Raw genomic sequence first — 21,472 nt, 5'->3', positions numbered from 1 at the left:
ACCTGGGGCGGTCCGTTAGGAAGTCCAGGATCCAGTTGCAGAGGGAGGTGTTTAGACCCAGGGTCCTTAGCTTAGTGGCAGGAAGCATAGCCCCAGTGATGTATTGGGCCGTACGCACTACCCTCTCTAGTGCCTCGGAGGCCGAGCAGTTGCCACACCAGGCAGTGATGCAACCAGTCAGGATGCTCTCGATGATGCAGCTGTAGAACCTTTTGAGGATCTGAGAATCCATGACAAATATTTTCAGTCTCCTGAGGGGGGATAGGTTTTGTCGTGCCATTTTCACAACTGTCTTGGTGTGCTTGGACCATGTTAGTTTGTTGGTGATGTGGACACCAAGTAACCTGAAGCTCTCAACCTGCTCCACTACAGCCCCATCGATGAGAATGGGGGTGTGCTCGGTCCTCCTTTTCCTGTAGTTCACAATCATCTCCTTAGTCTTGGTCATGTTGAGGGTCATGTTGTTGGTCATTTTGGTCATGTTGTTGTCCTGGCATCACATGGCCAGGTCTCTGACCACCTCCCTATATGCTGTCTCATCGCTGTTGGTGATCAGGCCTACCACTGTTGTGTCATCGGCAAACTTAATGATGGTGTTGGAGTCGTGTCTGGCCGTGCAGTCATGAGTGAACAGGGATTACAGGAGAGGACTGAGCACGCACCCCTGAGGGGCCCCTGTGCTGAGGATCAGCGCAGGCATTCCACATTTAACCTCACGCACGTGAAAATCGAAATATCAAGTTATTTGGTTTCATATACAAAAACAAGATAATTATTTGGTTTCATATGCAAAAAAACAAGCAATTTTTCTGTTTTTCACATTGCTGATTCCTCCTTTTTAACACAAAAAATGAATCACACGTACATGGACCTCTGTGTGTTCAAGGGAGATTTTAACCCACTAACCCCCTAAAATACTAAAAGTTTGCACCATCATTGTAAAGCCCTAGTTATTGTGTTGCTTTGACAAAGTTATTTTTGAAGATTATTATTTATTGATTAGCGATTCATTTACGTATTTCCCTCATTTTAAGCTCCATCCTGTTACTTGAATTGAACTCTTGTTTTAATATGATGAAACTATTCCTTTTTAAATATTTATTTCCAAAGAAACATTGAAAATCTGATAAAATCTGTAAAAGCAGGTTCTACTCTTTTTGAAAATGTAAAAAAAAAGATTAGAAAACTGAATGAAAAACTGAATGGGTCAACCCTGTTACTCATCGATAGACAGGCTATAAATGTTTTAACAATTTAATAAATGTGTGAATCTTGCATTTACCCTGCCTGTTGCACACAAGCTTCCATTCCACCCGCCATAAGGTAATTCATGGCTGATTTAACTAGTAATTACCACTTGATTACGAACGCACCATAACACCGCTAACCATCCACTGTAAAGCCGTACATACATATCACTCACTCGAAGCACAAGACGTAGACCGACACTTTGACACTCAATCCTTTTCATTATTTAATTAAGCTGAAGAGAGCACTTACTAATAGTCTTATTTTTTTACATCTTTAGATAGGAAAACTTGATTTGTATTATATTGAACATGTGCTCTTATGACAGAATGTAAACATTTGGTGAAATCGTAGGTCATTATTTTACACACCATCACAATTTAAATTATATCACTGAAAAAGTGTTGGCTTGGTGGCACAAAGAAAATGCTCTCTATTCATCAATACGTAAAGAGTAATATAAAACTTGTTAAGCCTATGGGTTCCCCTACAGGAACTACAACCCCCCGTTCAGCTGAAACAGTGGCGCAGGGAATGCAAAAATATTCTTAGAAACATTTAACCTCCACACATTAACAAGTCCAATACCTCAAATGAAAGATAAACACCTTGTTCATCTACCCAGCATGTCAGATTTTTTAAATGTTTTACGGCGAAAACACAGCATATATTTATGTTAGATCACCACCAAGACAAAGTGAAAACATAGCCATTTTGTACCACAAAAGATAAAATGACAAAAAGCAGGATTTAAAAAAATCATTCACTAACCTCTTGAAAATCTTCATCAGATGACAGTCATATGACATGTTACACAGTACATTTATGTTTTGTTCGATAATATGCATTTTATATCCATAAATCTCGGTTTACATTGACACCATGTTCAGAAAATTCTCCAAAATGTCCGAGGAATTATAGAAAGCTACGCCAGATAACAGAAATACTCATCATAAACTTTGACTAAAGATACATGTTCTACATATAATTAAAAAGATACACTGGTTCTTAATGCAACCGCTGTGTCACATTTTTTTTAACGTTATGGAAAAAGCCTAACATTGCAATAATCTGAGAGCGCTCAGACGTAACAATATTTCTCCGCTATGTTGGAGTCAACAGAAATACAAAATTACAACATACATATTCCCTTACCTTTGATGGTCTTCGATCAGAATGTAGTGCAAGGAGTCCTACTTCAACAATAAATTGTTTTGTTTCATAATGTTCAATTCTAGTGTCCATGTAGCAGCATCTGCTACCACTTTCAGCTCAAATGCCCAAAAAATGACTTCTGGTCCAGGATAATTTTGCATCAAAACTTCCAAATTACATATTACAGGTCGACGAAACTGGTTAAACTAAGTGAATCAATCTTCAGGATGTTATAAACGTACAAAACGAATAGCATTCCAACCGGGTAATCCTAGTTCATCTCGGGTTGATTGGAACAGACGAAGCACTCCAAACGCATACGCGCCTTCAAGCACATGAATCTTTTGCGACACTGTAGCACTTTCCTTCCCATTAGGTCAAAGTTCACAGCAAATGCTCCATTACACTTTCTACTGAATGAGGACATCTAGTGGAAGACATAGGAAGTGTTTCCGGATCCATAACTTGTTGGGAAGGGAGGGGGCGATGACGTCAAAGTTGCCCCAACTTTCAGGATTCCAAAACTAGTTTGGAAGATTGCCTGCCCTGTGAGTTCTGTTATACTCACAGACATAATTCAAACGGTTTTAGAAGCTTCAGAGTGTTTTCTATCCAATAATAATAATAATATGCATATATTAGCAATTTAGGACAGATTTTGATGCAGTTCACTATGGGCACGCAATTCATCCAAAGGGGAAATACTGCCCCCTATCCTTAACAAGTTTAGAAGCAGAATTAGGAACTACTTTTACAACCCTGTAAACTAGATGTAATGGCCATGCATTTCTGAAATATCAGACATTACATGCATTTGAGCAAATATGCAAATGTATCTACATGTATTTGAAACACATTTTTAGGTGAAGTTAAATATATTGAAATGTATTTTCCATACGGGGAAGCGAAGGAGGAGATGGAGAAGTAATGTAAAGGGGGTGAGACTTAGCATTACTGACCGGTGGGACGTCCTCCCCTATGTTGGTGCTGTAGGGTAGGTTGGTAAAGATGGGGTCCATGTCCTGAACATCAGTGATGGTGATGGCTAAATTAGATAGACTGGACAGAGGGCGCTTCTTATCCTGGTCCTGAGGGAGAGAACAGACACACACAAGCATGGTCACCCCTGGGTCATGTTCATTGGGATGAAAACAGACATAAACCTGGACTTGCTCCTTTTCTTTTAAAGTTTTTAAACCTTAGCCCTACTGAACAAAATCCTGACTTCACAACAATATACCAACATTTCCATGCCATTCTCAGTTGAATTGTATTTATTTACACTAACCACAACAAAATAAAATAGACATTAGACAAGATGGTTATGCTTGTTACTTCTTAAAATCTATGTTTAAGTTTGTTTGTATTTTGTGTATCCCCTCACCGTGGCATTGACAGTGAGCTGGTAGGCCGATGTGGTCTCATAATCCAGAGCCCTGGTGACAGTGACTGTACCACGGGCTCCATCGATGGAGAAAAAGGAAGAGGAGGGCTGGAAAGAGAAGAGCACACTGCCCCCCGTGCCTTGGTCTGGGTCTGTGGCATTCACCTGGTACACTGAGGTGCCCACTGGAATGTTCTGGAACACAGAGAAAGACAGGCACACAGGTTGGCATGAAGTCACATTTCTATAGTTTGAGGGGTTATTTAAAAGGTGGATGGCTATGTAGAAACAAAGGATGGAGACATATTACTGTTCTGCACATTTAAAGGGGAGCTGAACTTCCTGATTTGGCCTTGGTTATCAGCTTGCTCATTAAGAAATGCTAGTGGCCATGACTGAAGGCAAACGAGAGTTGTCTTGGGGGTGTAGTTTGATGTGGAGGTTTCTTGGGTGTGTCTTTGCCATTTAATCACAACAAACAAGTGCAGTTGTGAGTAGTGACAGTGAGGTAAGCTAAGCTAGCTTTGATATGTAGACAAGTTTAGAAGATGAGGACTTCTCACCCTCCTGACTGACTTACCATCTCAGATGATCTGTTAACTCAGTTCTATGTGTAGGCTAAAGCCTGCGCTGACCTTGTGTTTAGCCAACCTGACAGCAGCTAGCTAGCATAACTTGGGTATAGCTGCAGCTGGCTAGCCTATCTAGCCAGCTGATACTTATCTGTCAAAGCACAGTTATACCATGATAGCAAGAATCACTGTCTGGAATGTGTTTCATGAGACACTCGTTCTTCACACCTTGCTACCAAAAAATAGCTTGAAACTTGAAGTTTCATCACGTCATGTAAAGACGCGTTACTGTGGAAAATATATCAACTGCTAGTTGAATGCCCGGTTTTCAGTCAGCTCAGCTGTCCTACAACACATTATCTAACTGGTTAGTTTTTCTCATCTCTCCTTATGTCCACTGTAAGAACTTTCCCGGGGCACACATCCCAGAACTACTAATATCCAAACAGGGGTAGGCTACATGTGGAGCAGGGTGGCATTCATTGAGATGACTCATGTACTGGAGGCAGTTCTGCAGAGAGGTCACTATCTGGAACAGCCACAAAGTCATGAAATATGACATTTTAAACATAACAGTAACCCTAAACTCTAACCTTAACCACACTGCTAACCTAACCCTAACCTTACATTTTTGTTTTCTAAGTTCTGCATCCATGGCAAGACTCAATACAATAAATGCCAACCTGCACATATGGACATTGTACAAATGCCATCCAGCTTGAGTATAGATACATCTATCAACAAAAATCCAATGGGTGTGTTCAAGTTACAAAGACAAAACATGTTCTGATGTAAATATCATATTGATGTGCTTAGACAGCATGCTAACACTTCACCTAGCAAATGAAAATAAATTGTGTATAGAGTACAACTTCAGATGTCTTACCAGAACTAGAATGACATTCTATGTCTATTGTCTATTCTAAAGATTTGGCTCGCTCCCTGTTGCTTTGCACATTTGCTCTGACTTTGGGTGGTGCATGTTCCCGGTTGCCTCAACTCGGGTGCAGATCTGATATGCAGGGGATCGCCTTCCTCAGGAGTGGAGAATACACTCCTGGGTGGTTTCCCAGATATAGGAGAGGTTTGGCAGAGCCAACGTAGGTCTTTATGCATCAACTGTTGGGACAGTTGTCTCTGGTAACAGACGCTCTGGTGCACCAGTGGCCTCGGACCCTCCTTTATGTGTTTCCGCCAGTGGTTCTGATTCAGCCGATGTTAGATAGGGTGCGCCGGGAGGGCTTATCATTAATTATTGTGGCTCCCCGTTGACCCAGGCAGCCTTGGTTCGCCTTTTAGATGGAGACCCATGGCAACTCCAGTTGCGCAGGGACCTGTTGTCCCAGGCACATGGAAAGGTTTGGCACGAGAGGCCGGAGATTTGATTCCTATGGCCCTGGCCACTGAGAGGGCCAATCTGATGACTAGGGGTTTACCTTCGAATATTAATGCTACCAATCAGTCTGCAAGGGCGCCCTCCACGAGATGGCTGTATGCGTATAAGCGTTTGAGCTCTGGTGCCAAGAGAAGGGGCTTGTTCATTTTCAGTGCTCTGTGAGGGACATCCTTATGTTCTTACAGGTGCTTTTCGAGCAGGGACGCGCATTCTGCACATTAAAAGTGTACATGGCCATTATCTTAGCATGTCATGTGGGAATTGACAGAACCACACCTGAGGCACATCCCCTAGTGGTGCAGTTCTTGAAAGGTGTATGTGGTCTGAGACTGGTATCTAAACCTATTGCACCAACATGGGACATGGCAATGTTTTTGGAGACGCTGGGTGTGGCCCCCTTTGAGCCTCTGAAGTCAGTGGATCTCCTACAAAATATCCCTGCTCATTACTTTGGCCTCGGCTAAACATGTTGGGGACCTCCACGCGTTACCCATACACCCGTCCTGTACTCAGTTCGCCCTGGGCGACTAAGGTGACATTGAGTCCAAATGTAGCCTTCGCTCCAAAAGTCATGGCTATATCTACAGATCCTTAGCTTTTGAGCTATTTCCCTTTCAACCTCTTCCTTTGATTCTGAAAAGCAACAGAGGTTTTTGCCCTGTTTCCGGTACGAGCTTTGCACACGTACATTGAACGAACCCGGGATATCCAGTTATGTAACCAGCTATTTGTCTGTTCTGCTAATCCAAGTAGGGGCAGGGAGCTCTCTAAGCAGGGCACTCTCTCCCTGGCATTTAGCAACCATGAGCAAGGTTTACCTAGCTGTGTATGTGCTCACTCCACCAGAGGTCTGGCAGCATCTTGGGCGTTGTTTAAAGGGTTGACTATAGGAGATATGTGCTGGGGCGAGTTGGGCATCACCACACACTTTTGTGTGTTTTTTTCGCTTAGATGTCACTTCTCTAAGTGTGCTTACAGCTGGGACAGGGAAAAGTAACTTGGCAGCGTGCCGTATCCGCAATACCCAGATCACCGCATCAGGCAGGGTTTGGTCTGGGTGGTCTGTTGTGGGTCATTATGACTATAACTACGGTTCCCTGGAACCAGGGAAAGAAGGTCCAACACCTGTTTGGCCCCGCACTGCCCGTTCCTGGGCTTGGTGAAGGGTGGTATTAAATTGAAGGAATGAGTCCATGCCTCACGCGTATCAGCTATGGAAGGCAGGGCTTCGTATGAGGCATGGATTTTATTGGCCTTGTCAGGTACCATTGTAGATCCTTCAACCGAAGTCGCGAGAGTGCGACTCCCCATAGTATGTTATCCCTCGTTTAACATTACGTTTTAGACGAAACTGACTTCATGAACAAATGATCCTATTTACACATTGTAGTCAATTTTGACAATATAATAAATGTTTCTGACTCATATCGATGCCACATAGGCCTTTTTCAAAAGGAAAATATGTTTTTAGGGGCAGTTTCTCTTTAATGATGAACAGTATCCCAACTAGTTCCTGTTTCTTATCAACTAAACAACTAACCTCATATCAGTCTCATTCTGAACATCGTAATATTCTATAAATCTGCACAAACCCCAGTCTACATGATGACTCAGCTTACACAAATTGGCTTAATTATTTATTTACTAACTAACGAAATAATCACACAGAAATACATACACACACAGTATAGGTTGAATTGATTACCAACATAATGTAATGAAAAGTCCCTAATGGACGAACCCGATATGACAGCTTATTACACAATGAATGGGGTGGGGAAAGAAAGAGCGGGAGAAGGAGAGACAAAGGATCGTGTATACAATTCAATAAAACGCTCATCGTAAATATGGATATTTAGCACCCATTTTTTGCTACTGCACTTGAAGAAATGTTCAAAGTTCTTGAAATGTTCCACATTGACTGACCTTCATGTCTTAAAGTAATGATGGACTGTCATTTCTATTTGTTTAGTTGAGCTGTTCTTGCATTAATATAGACCTTGTCTTTTACCAAATAGGGCTTCTCTGTATACCACCCCTACCTTGTCACAACACAACTGATTGGCTCAAATGTATTAAGAAGAAAATAAATTCCACAAATTAACTTCTCACAATGCACACCTCTTAATTGAAATGCATTCCAGGTGACAACCTCATGAAGCTGGTTGAGAAAATGCCAAGAGTGTGCAAAGATGTCATCAAGGCAAAGGGTGGCTACTTTGAAGAATTTCAAATCTAAAATATATTTTGATTTGTTGAACACTTTTGGTTACTATATGGTTTTGATGTCTTCACTACCATTCTACAATGTAGAAAATAGTAGAAAATAAATAAAAACCCTTGATTGAGCAAGTGTGTCCAAACTTTTGACTGGTACTGTAGAAACACTCGATTTTCACATAGAACAATGATCTGCTATGCAGGTGTTGGTTATTTACATGATATGTTGGATGTATAACTTCGATGGAACTTTCAAATCGGGGAGCGCTGCTTGTATGGTCATTCACTAAGCCACACCCATCCCACCTGCATTCCTAGCCACTGTAGGAATAAACACAAACACTCCCCTGTCGATGCAAAGGAGTTTGTCAGCAAACTTGTAAAACATGTTCATTCATTGGAATTATATCTTACACTGAAACATAGGCAAATATATCCAAACTCCCAAATACAATAGAAACAAAGAAACCCACACAAGCACGCACAGACACATCCACACACACACGCATAGGTTCCTGGTCAGGAGCAGTAGATAGTGACCACATAGGGGAGAAGGGTATATGTGAACACCCCTCCATATATATGTGGCTTTCTTTGTATGTCTTCTGTGTTGCACCTCCCACCAGAGGGTGTGTGTTTCTGTGTATGCTACTCAGCCCATATCAGTTATACTATAGGGGTATGCGGGAGGCCAAGGACCATTGTCCAGGAAACCCAACAACACACATGCATGCACACACACTATCAGTGGTCGTTTGGGTGTGCTGTGAGGCCAAGGTTCATTGCCCAGTGAACACAACAGCATAACACAGGTAAAATAAGCTGACTGGCTGCCTTTGTCTAGATATTCTTTGACATCACTGCCTATCACTCCACCTTACCCGGCCAGAATCTCACTATATATCTCTCTGTCTCTCTCTCCTACTCCTAAACTCTCTCTCTTTCTCTCAGTTACACACACACACACACACACACACACACACACACACACACACACACACACACACACACACACACACACACACACACACACACACACACACACACACACCGATGTGCGTACTCCCTCTCTCTTTAAGTCCTACATCCCTCCCTCCTGTCCTCTTGCAGGAAGGCAGACATGCATCAGTAGTGCTGATGACACATCTGTCTCACTGGATTAAGGTGCCTGTGTCCTATCGAGAGAGGGATGGAAAGATTATATATATATATATATATATATATATATATATATATATATATATATATATTTCCATCCCTATATATATATATAATCTTTCCATCCCTCTCTCGATATATATATATTTCCATCCCTTTCCATCCCTCTCTCGATATATATATATATATATATATATATAATATCCTCTATATATATATATATTTCCATCCCTATATAACAGTGGGGCAAAAAGTATTTAGTCAGCCAACAATTGTGCAAGTTCTCCCACTTAAAAATATGAGTGAATCCTGTAATTTTCATCACTTCAACTATGACAGACAAAATGAGAAAAAAAATCCAGAAAATCACATTGTAGGATTTTTAATGAATTTATTTGCAAATTATGGTGTAAAATAAGTATTTGGTCACCTACAAACAAGCAAGATTTCTGGCTCTCACAGACCTGTAACTTCTTCTTTAAGAGGCTCCTCTGTCCTCCACTCGTTACCTGTATTAATGGCACCTGTTTGAACTTGTTATCAGTATAAAAGATACCTGTCCACAACCTCAAACAGTCACACTCCAAACTCCACTATGGCCAAGACCAAAGAGCTGTCAAAGGACACCAGAAACAAAATTGTAGACCTGCACCAGGCTGGGAAGACTGAATCTGCAATAGGTAAGCAGCTTGTTTTGAAGAAATCAACTGTGGGAGCAATTATTAGGAAATGGAAGACATGCAAGACCAATGATAATCTCCCTCGATCTGGGGCTCCACGCAAGATCTCACCCCGTGGGGTCAAAATGATCACAAGAACGGTGAGCAAAAATCCCAGAACCACACGGGGGGACCTAGTGAATGACCTACAGAGAGCTGGGACCAAAGTAACAAAGCCTACCATCAGTAACACACTACGCCGCCAGGGACTCAAATCCTGCAGTGCCAGGCAAGGTCCCCCTGCTTAAGCCAGTACATGTCCAGGCCCGTCTGAAGTTTGCTAGAGAGCATTTGGATGATCCAGAAGAAGATTGGGAGAATGTCATATGGTCAGATGAAACCAAAATATAACTTTTTGGTAAAAACTCAACTCGTCGTGTTTGGAGGACAAAGATTGCTGAGTTGCATCCGAAGAATACCATACCTACTGTGAAGCATGGGGGTGGAAACATCATGCTTTGAGGCTGTTTTTCTGCAAAGGGACCAGGATGACTGATCCGTGTAAAGGAAATAATTAATGGGGCCATGTATCGTGAGATTTTGAGTGAAAACCTCCTTCCATCAGCAAAGGCATTGAAGATGAAACGTGGCTGGGTCTTTCAGCATGACAATGATCCCAAACACACTGCCCGGGCAACGAAGGAGTGGCTTCGTAAGAAGCATTTCAAGGTCCTGGAGTGGCCTAGCCAGTCTCCAGATCTCAACCCCATAGAAAATCTTTGGAGGGAGTTGAAAGTCCGTGTTGCCCAGCAACAGCCCCAAAACATCACTGCTCTAGAGGAGATCTGCATGGAGGAATGGGCCAAAATACCAGCAAACAGTGTGTGACAACCTTGTGAAGACTTGTAGAAAACGTTTGACCTCTGTCATTGACAACAAAGGGTATATAACAAAGTATTGAGATAAACTTTTGTTATTGACCAAATACTTATATCCACCATAATTTGCAAATAAATTCATTAAAAATCCTACAATGGGATTTTCTGATTTTTTTTTTTCTTTCATTTTGTCTGTCATAGTCGAAGTGTACCTATGATGGAAATTACAGGCCTCTCTCATCTTTTTAAGTGGGAGAACTTGCACAATTGGTGGCTGACTAAATACTTGTTTGCCCCACTGTGTGTGTATATATACATATATAAGACAGAGATGTGTAAGAGAGAGAGGAAGAGGTAGAGAGAAATAAATAAGGGGGAAAAAGATGAATGGTGGTAGTGGGGGGATAAACTCCTACTCTGAAAGTAAGGGAGAACATTTTTGGATGTCATCGGGCATCGATTCCGCAGGATCAATAAATCATGATTTAGTAAATCCACCCTCCACACAGGGAGAATCAATCCATCAACAGTGATCCCATAAAACACCTTCACAATGCAAATACAACGACAAATGCCGTATCTTACAGATCCCCTAACACATCAACATATTTTTGCTTTGTCGTTACACATTATGCAGCTGAAGTAAGTAGCAGGCAAGCCACATTTCGACATGGCCACTGTGAGTGTCCCAAATGTGTGCAGAGTACTTGCATGGAGTGTTGAGATATATTTGAGAGAGTGTGATCATTCATATTTGTGGAGTGCAAGTGACTGTTAAGGGAGCGTGGAGTGTGTACGAGATATGGGGATATCCTTTTCCCTTCCTAAAGCCTGACAGTCTGTCTCTATCTCTCTCCACACAGCAGCCTGTAAACAATGTCTCATTAACACAACTGCCGCTGCGGCTCAGTAAATAACCACAACACACACATCAGTCAACATGTAGTTACAGAGCTGGGAGTGGCACAGTGAATAGTTCAGTAGTGCAGAGCTGAGCACAATTGTCCAGCTAAGTTGTGTGGAAGTACTTATGTAAGAGAGAGAAAAAATTCATGCCTCTAATAACCATGAGAAATCTGTAATACAAAAGGGGCTTCCATTTATCTTTTAACTGGCCTGGCTGCTCTATAATGTGTAATAGGGCAGTAAAGCCCCCTTCTTTTCCATCAGCCTCCCCCTCTACTCGACCTCAGCCGCTCTAGATGTAGCAGCTAAAGACTACTTTCTCCCCACCCACTTATAGAGAGGTGGGGAAATCTGGAGACTCCATGTCTCCATTCTAGTCTAGGGAGGATGGTGGAGAGTCCATTGGGAGTGGGAGCTGTCTGGCTGAATAACTTTAGGAAATCCAGCCAACTTGACACAACTGTGGGAAGCATTGGAGTCAACATGGGCCAGCATCCCTGTGGAACACTTACAACACCTTGTAGAGTCCATGCTACAATGAAATGAAACTGTTCTGAGGGCAAAAGGAAGGGGTGTGTGCTCAGTGTAATATATATATATTTAAACATACACAGTTGATGTTGGAAGTTTACATACACTTAGCTTGGAGTCATTAAAACTAGTTTTCAACCACTCCCAAAATGTATTGTTAACAAACTATAGTTTTGGCAAGTCGGTTAGGACATCTACTTTGTGCATGAAACAAGTCATTTTTAGAACAATTGTTTACAGACAGATTATTTCACTTATAATTCACTATATCACTATTCCAGTGGGTCATAAGTTAACATGCACAAAGTTGACTGTGCCTTTAAACAGCTTGTACAATTCTAGAAAATAATGTCAAAGCTTTAGAAGCCTCTGATAGGCTAATTGACATAATCATTTGAGTCAATTGGAGGTGTACCTGTGGATGTATTTCAAGGCCTACCCTCAAACTCAGTGCATCTTTGCTTGACATCATGCAAAAATCAAAAGAAATCAGCCAAGACCTCCACAAGTCTGGTTCATTCTTGAGAGCTATTTCCAAACGCCTGAAGGTACCACATTCATCCGCACAAACAATAGTATGCAAGTATCAACACCATGGAACTACGCAGCTGTCATACCGCTCCGGAAGGAGATGCGTTCTGTCTCCTAGAGATGAACGTACTTTGGTGCGAAAAGTGCAAATCAAGTTGGAGTTTTAATGACTCTAAGTGTATGTAAATATCTGACTTCAACTGTATATTTATATATTTGCACGCACACACACTGAGTGTACAAAACATTAGAACTGACTCAATTCGTCGGGGCATTGACTCTAAAAGGTTTCAAAAGTGTTCCATTGGGATGCTGGCCCATGTTGACTGCGATGCTTCCCACAGTTGTCCCACTTTGGCAAAGTGGGTGGGGTTATATCCTTCCTTTTTGGCCCTGTCCTCGTGTGTCTCCTGACCCCTCCTGTCTCAGCCTCCAGTATTTATGCTGCAGTAGTTTATGTGTCGGGGGGCTAGGGTCAGTTTGTTATATCTGGAGTACTTCTCCTGTCCTATTCGGTGTCCTGTGTGGATTTAAGTGTGCTCTCTCTAATTCTCTCTTTCTCTCTCTCTCTCGGAGGACCTGAGCCCTAGGACCATGCCTCAGGACTACCTGACATGATGACTCCTTGCTGTCCCCAGTCCACCTGGCCGTGCGGCTGCTTCAGTTTCAACTGTTCTGCCTTATTATTATTGGACCATGCTGGTAATTTATGAACATTTGAACATCTTGGCTATGTTCTGTTATAATCTCCACCCGGCACAGCCAGAAGAGGACTGGCCACCCCACATAGCCCGGTTCCTCTCTAGGTTTCTTCCTAGGTTTTTAGTTTTTCCTTTTTTTTCCCTTTAGTTTTTCCTAGCCACCGGGCTTCTACACCTGCATTGCTTGCTGTTTGGGGTTTTAGGCTGGGTTTCTGTACAGCACTTTGAGATATCAGCTGATGTACGAAGGGCTATATATAAATACATTTGATTTGATTTGATTGGAATAATGCTGCAGACATTTTTTAGTACTCTTCCCCAGATCTGTGCCTCGACACAATCCTGTCTCAGAGCTCTACAGACAATTCCTTTGACTTCATGGCTTGGTTTTTGCTCTGACACGCACTGTCAACTGCATGTCAAATTTGCTAACATTTCTAAAAACCTGTTTTTGCTTTATCATTATGTGGTATTGTGTGTAGATTGATGAGGGTTTTTTTTCTCATCCATTTTAGAATAAGGCTGTAACGTAAAAGTCAAGGGGTCTGAATACTTTTTCCGAATGCAATGTATGTTTCAAGACAGACCAGAGAAATTACCATTCTAGTCTACCAAAAACGTTTTATGCATCGAGAGATAATACAACCCAATGAGCTGTTGTTTCTGATGAAGCACCTAAGATATGTAATAGTGAATGGAGGTTATACGAGGATAAATGCTTTTAAACAAACCCGCTTTGGTTCGTGTGGATCAATTTGGGTAAGCATGTCCGAAATGAGAAGACAATATTTTGGAAAACAGTCTAATATGTGTTTATCAAAGAGAGGGTGATAATGGTGGCATCCTTACCTTTTTTTTTATAAAAGTGAAATTAGTGCTGTGTTCACATCTCTCCCAAATGAACCTTTGTGAACAGCTGTATTAATATTTTGGAGCAACAGTGGACCTAATTGATTCCAACATTTTAAATAGACTTCAGGAGGAATATCATCCAGGTGATTTGCCTTCTTGTTTTCCAATGCCCTTTTGAGTAAATGGAGAGAGATTTAGGCTCCCAGCAAGCCGGCTTCCTCAGTTGAGAGAAGAGGAGTTATTTTATCTTTAAATAAGGACTCGATCTGGCATGTTGTGGAGTCACATTCAGAAGTGTACAATTCTTTATAGAAACTGAAAAATATTTGGTTTATTAATTCATCATCTGATTCAGATTCAATAGTTGCAAGGTCCACTAATTGATCATTACTGCGAAGCCTGGGTCGATTACCATGTAAGTAATGGTTGAGGCTATCTCAATGGATAGCAAATTCTGCTCTCTGTCTGATCAATAGATTTAGGTCTGTCTTGACTTTGAATACAATAGTCACTACCTGGTCTGAAAAAAATAGTTTGAGAATGCTCTAACATCGTTTAACAACTTATCCCAGTCTTTATTTGTGATTTATTCATTCCCGACGGAAATGCAGTTTTAAATAAACCTTTATATCGCATAAAATCCGAGGTTCATCGACTGAACTTTTGTAAATCATTATGAATTCTTTAAATTATGTTTGAAGTTGTTCACAGAAAGTATGACTTTGTAGTAAGGACACATTAAAGCACCATCTTGTGGTTCATTTAGGAGATTCTGAAATGTGAATATGGCAGTAATAAGCATGATGATCGGCTCATATGTAAATTTTCTTGATTAAAGAAAATAGAGTACATAATAGTACGAAATCGATTCGGGACAATGCTTTGTGCCTGTTTGAATATAAAATGCCCTACTTTTTGCCTTAGGGTCATGAGCTCACCTGTGGATTGTAGTTGGTCCTTTTAGATTTGTCCCACATGTCCAGAATGGCATTTATGTCTGTCCAAATAAGCAGATGGAATAAAGTTAATTCTAACAATATCCTGTTCAAAAAATAAAAACTGTAGGAATTTGGAGCATACACATTAATAAAGGCAGTTTTCTTTCCATAATGGATACATTTAAGGAAAGTGATTCAGCCTTGGTCTTTGCCTTTACCAAGGATGGTGATTTTGAGTTTCTTATGTATCATCATGGTTACACCTTTAGTTTTGTTTCGGGCTGAAGGAAAAAACATCCAGTTTGTACAAATTGTTCTCTATTTTACAGTGCCAGTCAAAAGTTTGGACACACCTACTCATTCAAAGGTTTTTCTTAATTTTGTACTGTTTTCTACATTGTAGAATACTAGTGAAGACATCAAAACTATGAAATAACACATATGGAATCACGTAGTAACCAAAAAAGTGTGAAACAAATCAAAATATATTTTACGTTTAAGATTCTTCAAAGTAGTCATCCTTTGCCTTGATGACAGCTTTGCACACTTTTGGCATTCTCTCAACCAGCTTCACGTGGAATTATTTTTCAACAGTCTTGAAGGAGTTCCCACATATGCTGAGCACTTGTTGGCTGCTTGTCCTTCACTCTGTGGTCAGACTCATCTCAAACCATCTCAATTTGGTTGAGATCACAGGATTGTGGAGGCCAGGTCATCTGATGCAGCACTCCATCACTCTCCTTTTTGGTCAAATAGACCTTACACAGCCTGGAGGTGTGATGGGTCATTGTCCTGTTGAAAAACAAATTATAGTCCTACTAAGCGCAAACTAGATGGGATGGCATATCGCTGCAGAATGCTGTGGTAGCCATGCTGGTTAAGTGTGCCTTCATTTCTAAATAAATCAGACAGTGGCATCAGCAAAGCACCCCCACACCATCAGAACTCCTACTCTATGCTTCATGGTGGGAACCACACATGCAGAGATCATCCATTCACCTACTCTGGGTCTCACAAAGACACCTCAGTTGGAACCAAAAATCTAAAATTTGGATTCATTAGACCAAAGGACAGATTTCCACCGGTTTATGTACTTTGCTCGTGTTTCTTGGCCCAAACAAGTTTCTTATTGTTATTGGTGTCCTTTAATAGTGGTTTCTTTGCAGCAATTCGACCATGAAGGCCTGATTCACGCAGTCTCTGAACAGTTGATGTTGAGATGTGTCTGTTACTTGAACTCTGTGACACATTTATTTGGGCTGCAGTTTCTGAGGCTGGTAACTCTAATGAACGTATCCTCTGCAGCAGAGGTAACTCTGGGTCTTCCTTTCCGGTGGCGGTCCTCATTGATAGCCAATTTCGCCTGTTGGTTTTTGCGACTGCAGTTCTTGAAATTTTCCGTATTGACTGACCTTCATGTCTTAAAGTAATGATGGACTGTCATTTCTCTTTGACTATTTGAGCTGTTCTTGCCATAATGTGGACTTGTTTTTTTACCAAATAGGGCTATCTTCTGTATACCAACCCTAATTTGTGACAAAACAACGGATTGGCTGAACCACAACGCACACCTGTTAATTGAAATCCATTCCAGGTGACCACCTCATAAAGCTGTTTGAGAGAATGCTAAGAGTGTGCAAAGGGTGGCTACTTTGAAGAATCTCAAATATACAATATTTGTTTAACACTTTTTTGGTTACTACATAGTTTTGATGTCTTCACTATTATTCTACAATGTAGAAAATAGTACAAATATAGAAAAATCCAAACATTTGACTAGTGCTGTATGTTTTCCATTTTGGAGCAGGTGTGTTTCTTGGAGTATTGCTATATCAAATCATATTAATATATGATATTACATAAAATCATACATATCAACATGGTTATTGCTAGAATGTCAAGCCAGCTGGAACGGTTGATAGGAATATTAAGGCCTTTCAAATTCCACAAGTGAATAGCTAGTGTTGCCCTTGTTTTTCTAAAATGTAATTGTCATCTTCACAGTTGAAAAGCCCATGGATGTAAAATTAAAAGCAGGATCCATAGTGAAACAAAACCATTGGTCACTCCCCACCCAGAAGACCTCTATAAATCATTCCCCCTTCACTGCCCCCTTCCCCAGCCCCCCTGTTCCCCCCTCCCTATACTTTAATAACAGGGTTGTAGCATAACAGCGTGTGGCAGCCTTACATATGAAATGTGTGTCTCAGTTGGTAGAACATGGCACTTGCAACACCAGGGTTGTGGGTTTTATTCCCACGGGGACCAGTATGAAAAAGTATGTACTGACTACTGTAAGTCGCTCTGGATAAAAGCGTCTGCTAAATGACAAAAATGTAAATGTAAATGAAATCTCTTTTAAGCAGCATATTCTTGGTCTTCAAAAATAAATAATAAAGTAGTAATAGTGTTCCTTGTACCCACACAATATTGTCTTATGCTGAGGGCAGCATCATAGCCATAGGCTAAGATATATGATTGTGCATAGATAGCATACCCGAATAATGAGCCAGTCATGGGGTTCCATCTGTCGCTTGCCTCCGTGTGTGTTGGGTTTGATATGCTTCTCGAAGAAGTCTTGAGCTTCCTTGGCAGTTGAAAATGTGTGTGTTGTGTTCTGGAAGGTCAAGATGAGTTGTGCCGGGTGGATGAAGCCGCATCTCAAATTAACTTGCTTAGCTGGGATCTCACCTCGTTGTAGGTCTCTTTCTGTTTTAGTAGTTCGGCACTCATGTCTGGGTAGATGCTGATCCTCTTACCTGTATATGTCAGACCCATAGATTCCACTGCAAGGTGAACAATTCGCAGTTTGACTTCAAAAAGCTACAGACCCGTACAATCATACAGCGAAAGCCGTTCCGGAGAGGACACGTGTGGTGCGCAATGTTAATCAGTGGCATGGGAACCAGCTTCTCCTGCTCAAATAGTTCATAGAAAAGATTTCTCATGAAAGAAGTCCTGTGACCGGCACATTGAATTTATGGGAAAGATTTTCAAGGGGTTCTGTTATTTTCTTTTGGAGTTTGATTGTCCTTTCCAGGTCATGGAGTCGCACCTCTGTCACATTGGCTGTCTTCCCCAGACTTTCCACCTTGGTTGAATAGGGATTCACTTTAGCAGTGAGCACTGACAATAATACATTTACCGGTTTTAATTGTAAGTCAAGGGCAGAGGTCCTGTAATCTCCTCACAAACAATCTCTCGTATAGTAGCGGCCTGCTCTTTCTGTTGTCTGGTGTTGAGGCCATGTTCCCATAGTTGAATTGGAGACGGAACAATTTTAGCTGCTGGAATGTAATAGACCTGCTAGTTATTTCTTGTCACACAAAGAATGTCCCACACCTTTATATGATGTTTAGTATTGACAGGATTTAGGAAACAAGTCTGTTAATTCATAGTAATTTGCATAAGGATGCCACGGAATGGCCACGTGTTTCAATGCATGCCACTGGAACCGGAATCTTTTCTTCAGCTTCACAATCAATTTTAGATACTTTCGGAAGATTTGGACATGATGCCCGAAAAATGCTATTATCGGTTCCATGACTTGATTGGGATTTGTGCCACAAATGTTAACATTTTTGCATTTGGAACCTGGCAGGTAAATAAAATCAAATGTAATTGAATAAATGTAATACATTTTAACTAGGCAAGTCAGTTAATTAAGAACAAATTCTTATTTACAATGAAGGCCTGCTGTCATACCTATTCCATAGACTGCTTACAGTATAAGGAAACCAATGGTTCATTTTGTAATTTGGGTGAACTGAGTTCCACATGAATTAGCTCATCTCCTCTTTAATTATGTTAAGGATTTCAGCACACATGGACAGAGCAGTGCAGACGTGAGTGGGAGTTGTTGTGATCAGGATAATACTGGGACTTCCTTTTTTTGCTAAGCAGATTAATGCACTCCTTTGTGGTCCTCTGTGACGCACTTGGTAGAGCACAGCGCTTACAACGCCAGGACTGTGAGTTTGATTCACTGACAATTAGACACAGCAGTCCATTCCACTTACGAAAAGCACAATGTCTGTTATTGCTTATATTGAAAGAATTCAGAACACTGAACACACGTCAAGTTGCAGACACCCTCTCATTTGATGTGCTGTAATTTTATGCATGTGCAGAATGTTAAAAAGGTGTAATTTGCGCAGGCGGTGTCTGGACGTGAGGTTTACAAAGGGACTGAAGGGGCTGTGGACATGGGTGTCCCGCTGGGCGCCTGTACAGAGGTACTGAGGTCCAACTGCTGGCCACAATGGAGCCATGATTACACCTATGTTGACTAAGGGGCCTCGCCTCTCCCCCCATCTCGCTGCCTCCTGTTCTCCTGCTCTCAACTGCCCTCTGCTTTTCAGCCAGCGGGGCTGTGATTGTGCCAGTTCTCTCATACTCCTTCACTCCCTTCTTTCATTTTCTCACTCCTTTTCTCACACCTTCCAGAGCTACAATTTGTCTCACTGCTGAAGGTATTATTGGGTTTGAAGGAAGGAACTGAGATAAAAGAAGGGATTTTGAAGGTGAGAGTAAAGTAAGGGTCAGGCTAAATGGAAATGGTTGGAGCTGTCACGACTTCCGCCGAAGTCGGGTCCTCTCCTCTTTCGGGTGGCGCTCGGCGTTGACGGTTTTCTAGCCATCATCGATCCACTTTTCATTTTCCATGTGTTTTGTCTTGTTTTTCCTCACACCTGGTTTCACTTCCCTCAATTACTTGTTGTATATTTAAACCTCTGTTCCCCCCGTGTCTTTGTGTGGGATTGTTTATAGTAAGTGCATGTGCACGTTTTCTCTGCTGCACGACGGGTTTTGTACCCATTTGTTTGTTGTTCTGGTTTCCTGTGGTTTTATGAATAAAACTGCTCCGTGATTACCCAGGTTTGCTCTCATGCGCCTGACTTCCCTGCCGCCAGTTACACACTCACTTACAGAATCCCACAACCACTAATGGAGTCAGCAGGAGCAGGTGCCCCTGGTATAGGGGTGGAGGAGTGCGTCCGGGAGCACGCCGCGATGCTCCACCATCTTGGCACCGCCATGGACCGCGTTGTCCAAACAATGGACCGCTGGGAGAGACAGGGAGTACTTCGGCACCTCCACCAGCACAACTGGGGTCTCCACTACTCGCCCCCCCTTTTCCTGGTCCCAGTGAGATTCCCGGGGAATACAACAGGACGGCTGCACGCTGCCAGCGGTTCCTGTTGCAGCTCAACCTATACCTGGCAACCGTCCACCCGGCTCCTTCGGCCATGAGAGGGTGTCTGCCATCGTCTCATGCCTCTCTGGGAAAGCCCTGGAGTTTGGGGAGAGGGAGATGCACCGTGTGGGGAGAGGGAGATGCGGCGTTGGACCATTTCGAGGAGTTCACCCGCCGCAGTCTTCGACCGCCCGCCCGAGGGTAGAGCGGCGGGTGAGCGCCTCTTCCATCTGAGACAGGAGATGAGGAGCACCCAGGAGTTCGCCCTGGAGTCTCGGACCCTGGCCACCGGTGCGGCATGGAACGACAGGGCCCTGATCGAACATTATCGTTGCAGTTTGCGCGAGGACGTCCGTTGGGAGTTGGCCTGCAGAGACACCACCTTCACCTTCGACCAGAGAAGGTCCACCAGTCCATCCGGCTGGATAACCTGCTGGCTACCAGAGGTCACACTGCCGGGTATTTGTATGTTACGTTTTCTGAGCTTTCTCTGCATTCCCAGCATAAGGCGCTCGTCGATTCAGGCGCGGCTGGGAATTTTCTAGATAGATCGTTCGTCCATAGTTTAGGGATCCCCATTGTTCCCGTGACTGTGCCCTTTCCCATTCACGCCTTAGATAGTTGACCATTGGGGTCAGTGTTGATTAGGGAGGCCACCACTCCTCTGGGCATGGTGACACAGGCAGATAATTAGTCTCTTCCTCATTGACTCTCCTGCGTTTCCCGTGGTGCTAGGCCTACCCTGTTAGCTTGTCATGACCCCACTGTTCCTTGGCAACGGAGGGCTCTCACGGGGTGGTCGCGAGAGTGCTCGTGGAGGCGTTTAAGGGTTTCTGTTGGTGCCACTACGGTGGAAAGTCCAGACCAGGTCTCCACTGTGCGCATTCACCCTGAATATGCCGATTTGGCTCTCGCCTTCTCCAAAAAGAAGGCGACTCAATTACCACCCCATCGACGGGGCGATTGTGCGATAAATCTCCTGGTAGACGCTGCAATTCCCAGGAGTCACGTGTATCCCCTCTCACAGGCGGAGACGGCGGCTATAGAAACATATGTCTCCGAATCCCTGAGTCAGGGGTACATTCGGTCCTCCACTTCCCCCGCCTCTTCGAGTTTATTTTTTGTAAAGAAGAAGGAGGGAGGTCT

At 42.5% G+C, this 21,472-nt stretch overlaps 1 protein-coding gene across 1 annotated transcript in view; it reads right to left on the bottom strand.

The window, feature by feature from the left end:
* Positions 1-21,472, bottom strand: part of LOC121840656 (cadherin-23-like) — a 237,881-nt gene that overhangs the window by 65,328 nt on the left and 151,081 nt on the right. The window contains exons 7-8 of the mRNA XM_042305196.1: positions 3,788-3,982; positions 3,363-3,491 (exon numbers count right to left, since the gene is read on the bottom strand). Of these exons, the coding sequence (XP_042161130.1) occupies positions 3,363-3,491; positions 3,788-3,982 (324 nt within the window). The remainder of the gene's footprint in view (positions 1-3,362; positions 3,492-3,787; positions 3,983-21,472) is intronic.

The sequence above is a fragment of the Oncorhynchus tshawytscha genome, linkage group LG24 (genome assembly GCF_018296145.1).
Source record: "Oncorhynchus tshawytscha isolate Ot180627B linkage group LG24, Otsh_v2.0, whole genome shotgun sequence".
Lineage (NCBI taxonomy): Eukaryota > Metazoa > Chordata > Actinopteri > Salmoniformes > Salmonidae > Oncorhynchus > Oncorhynchus tshawytscha.
This window is presented reverse-complemented; position numbering and strand designations above follow the sequence as displayed.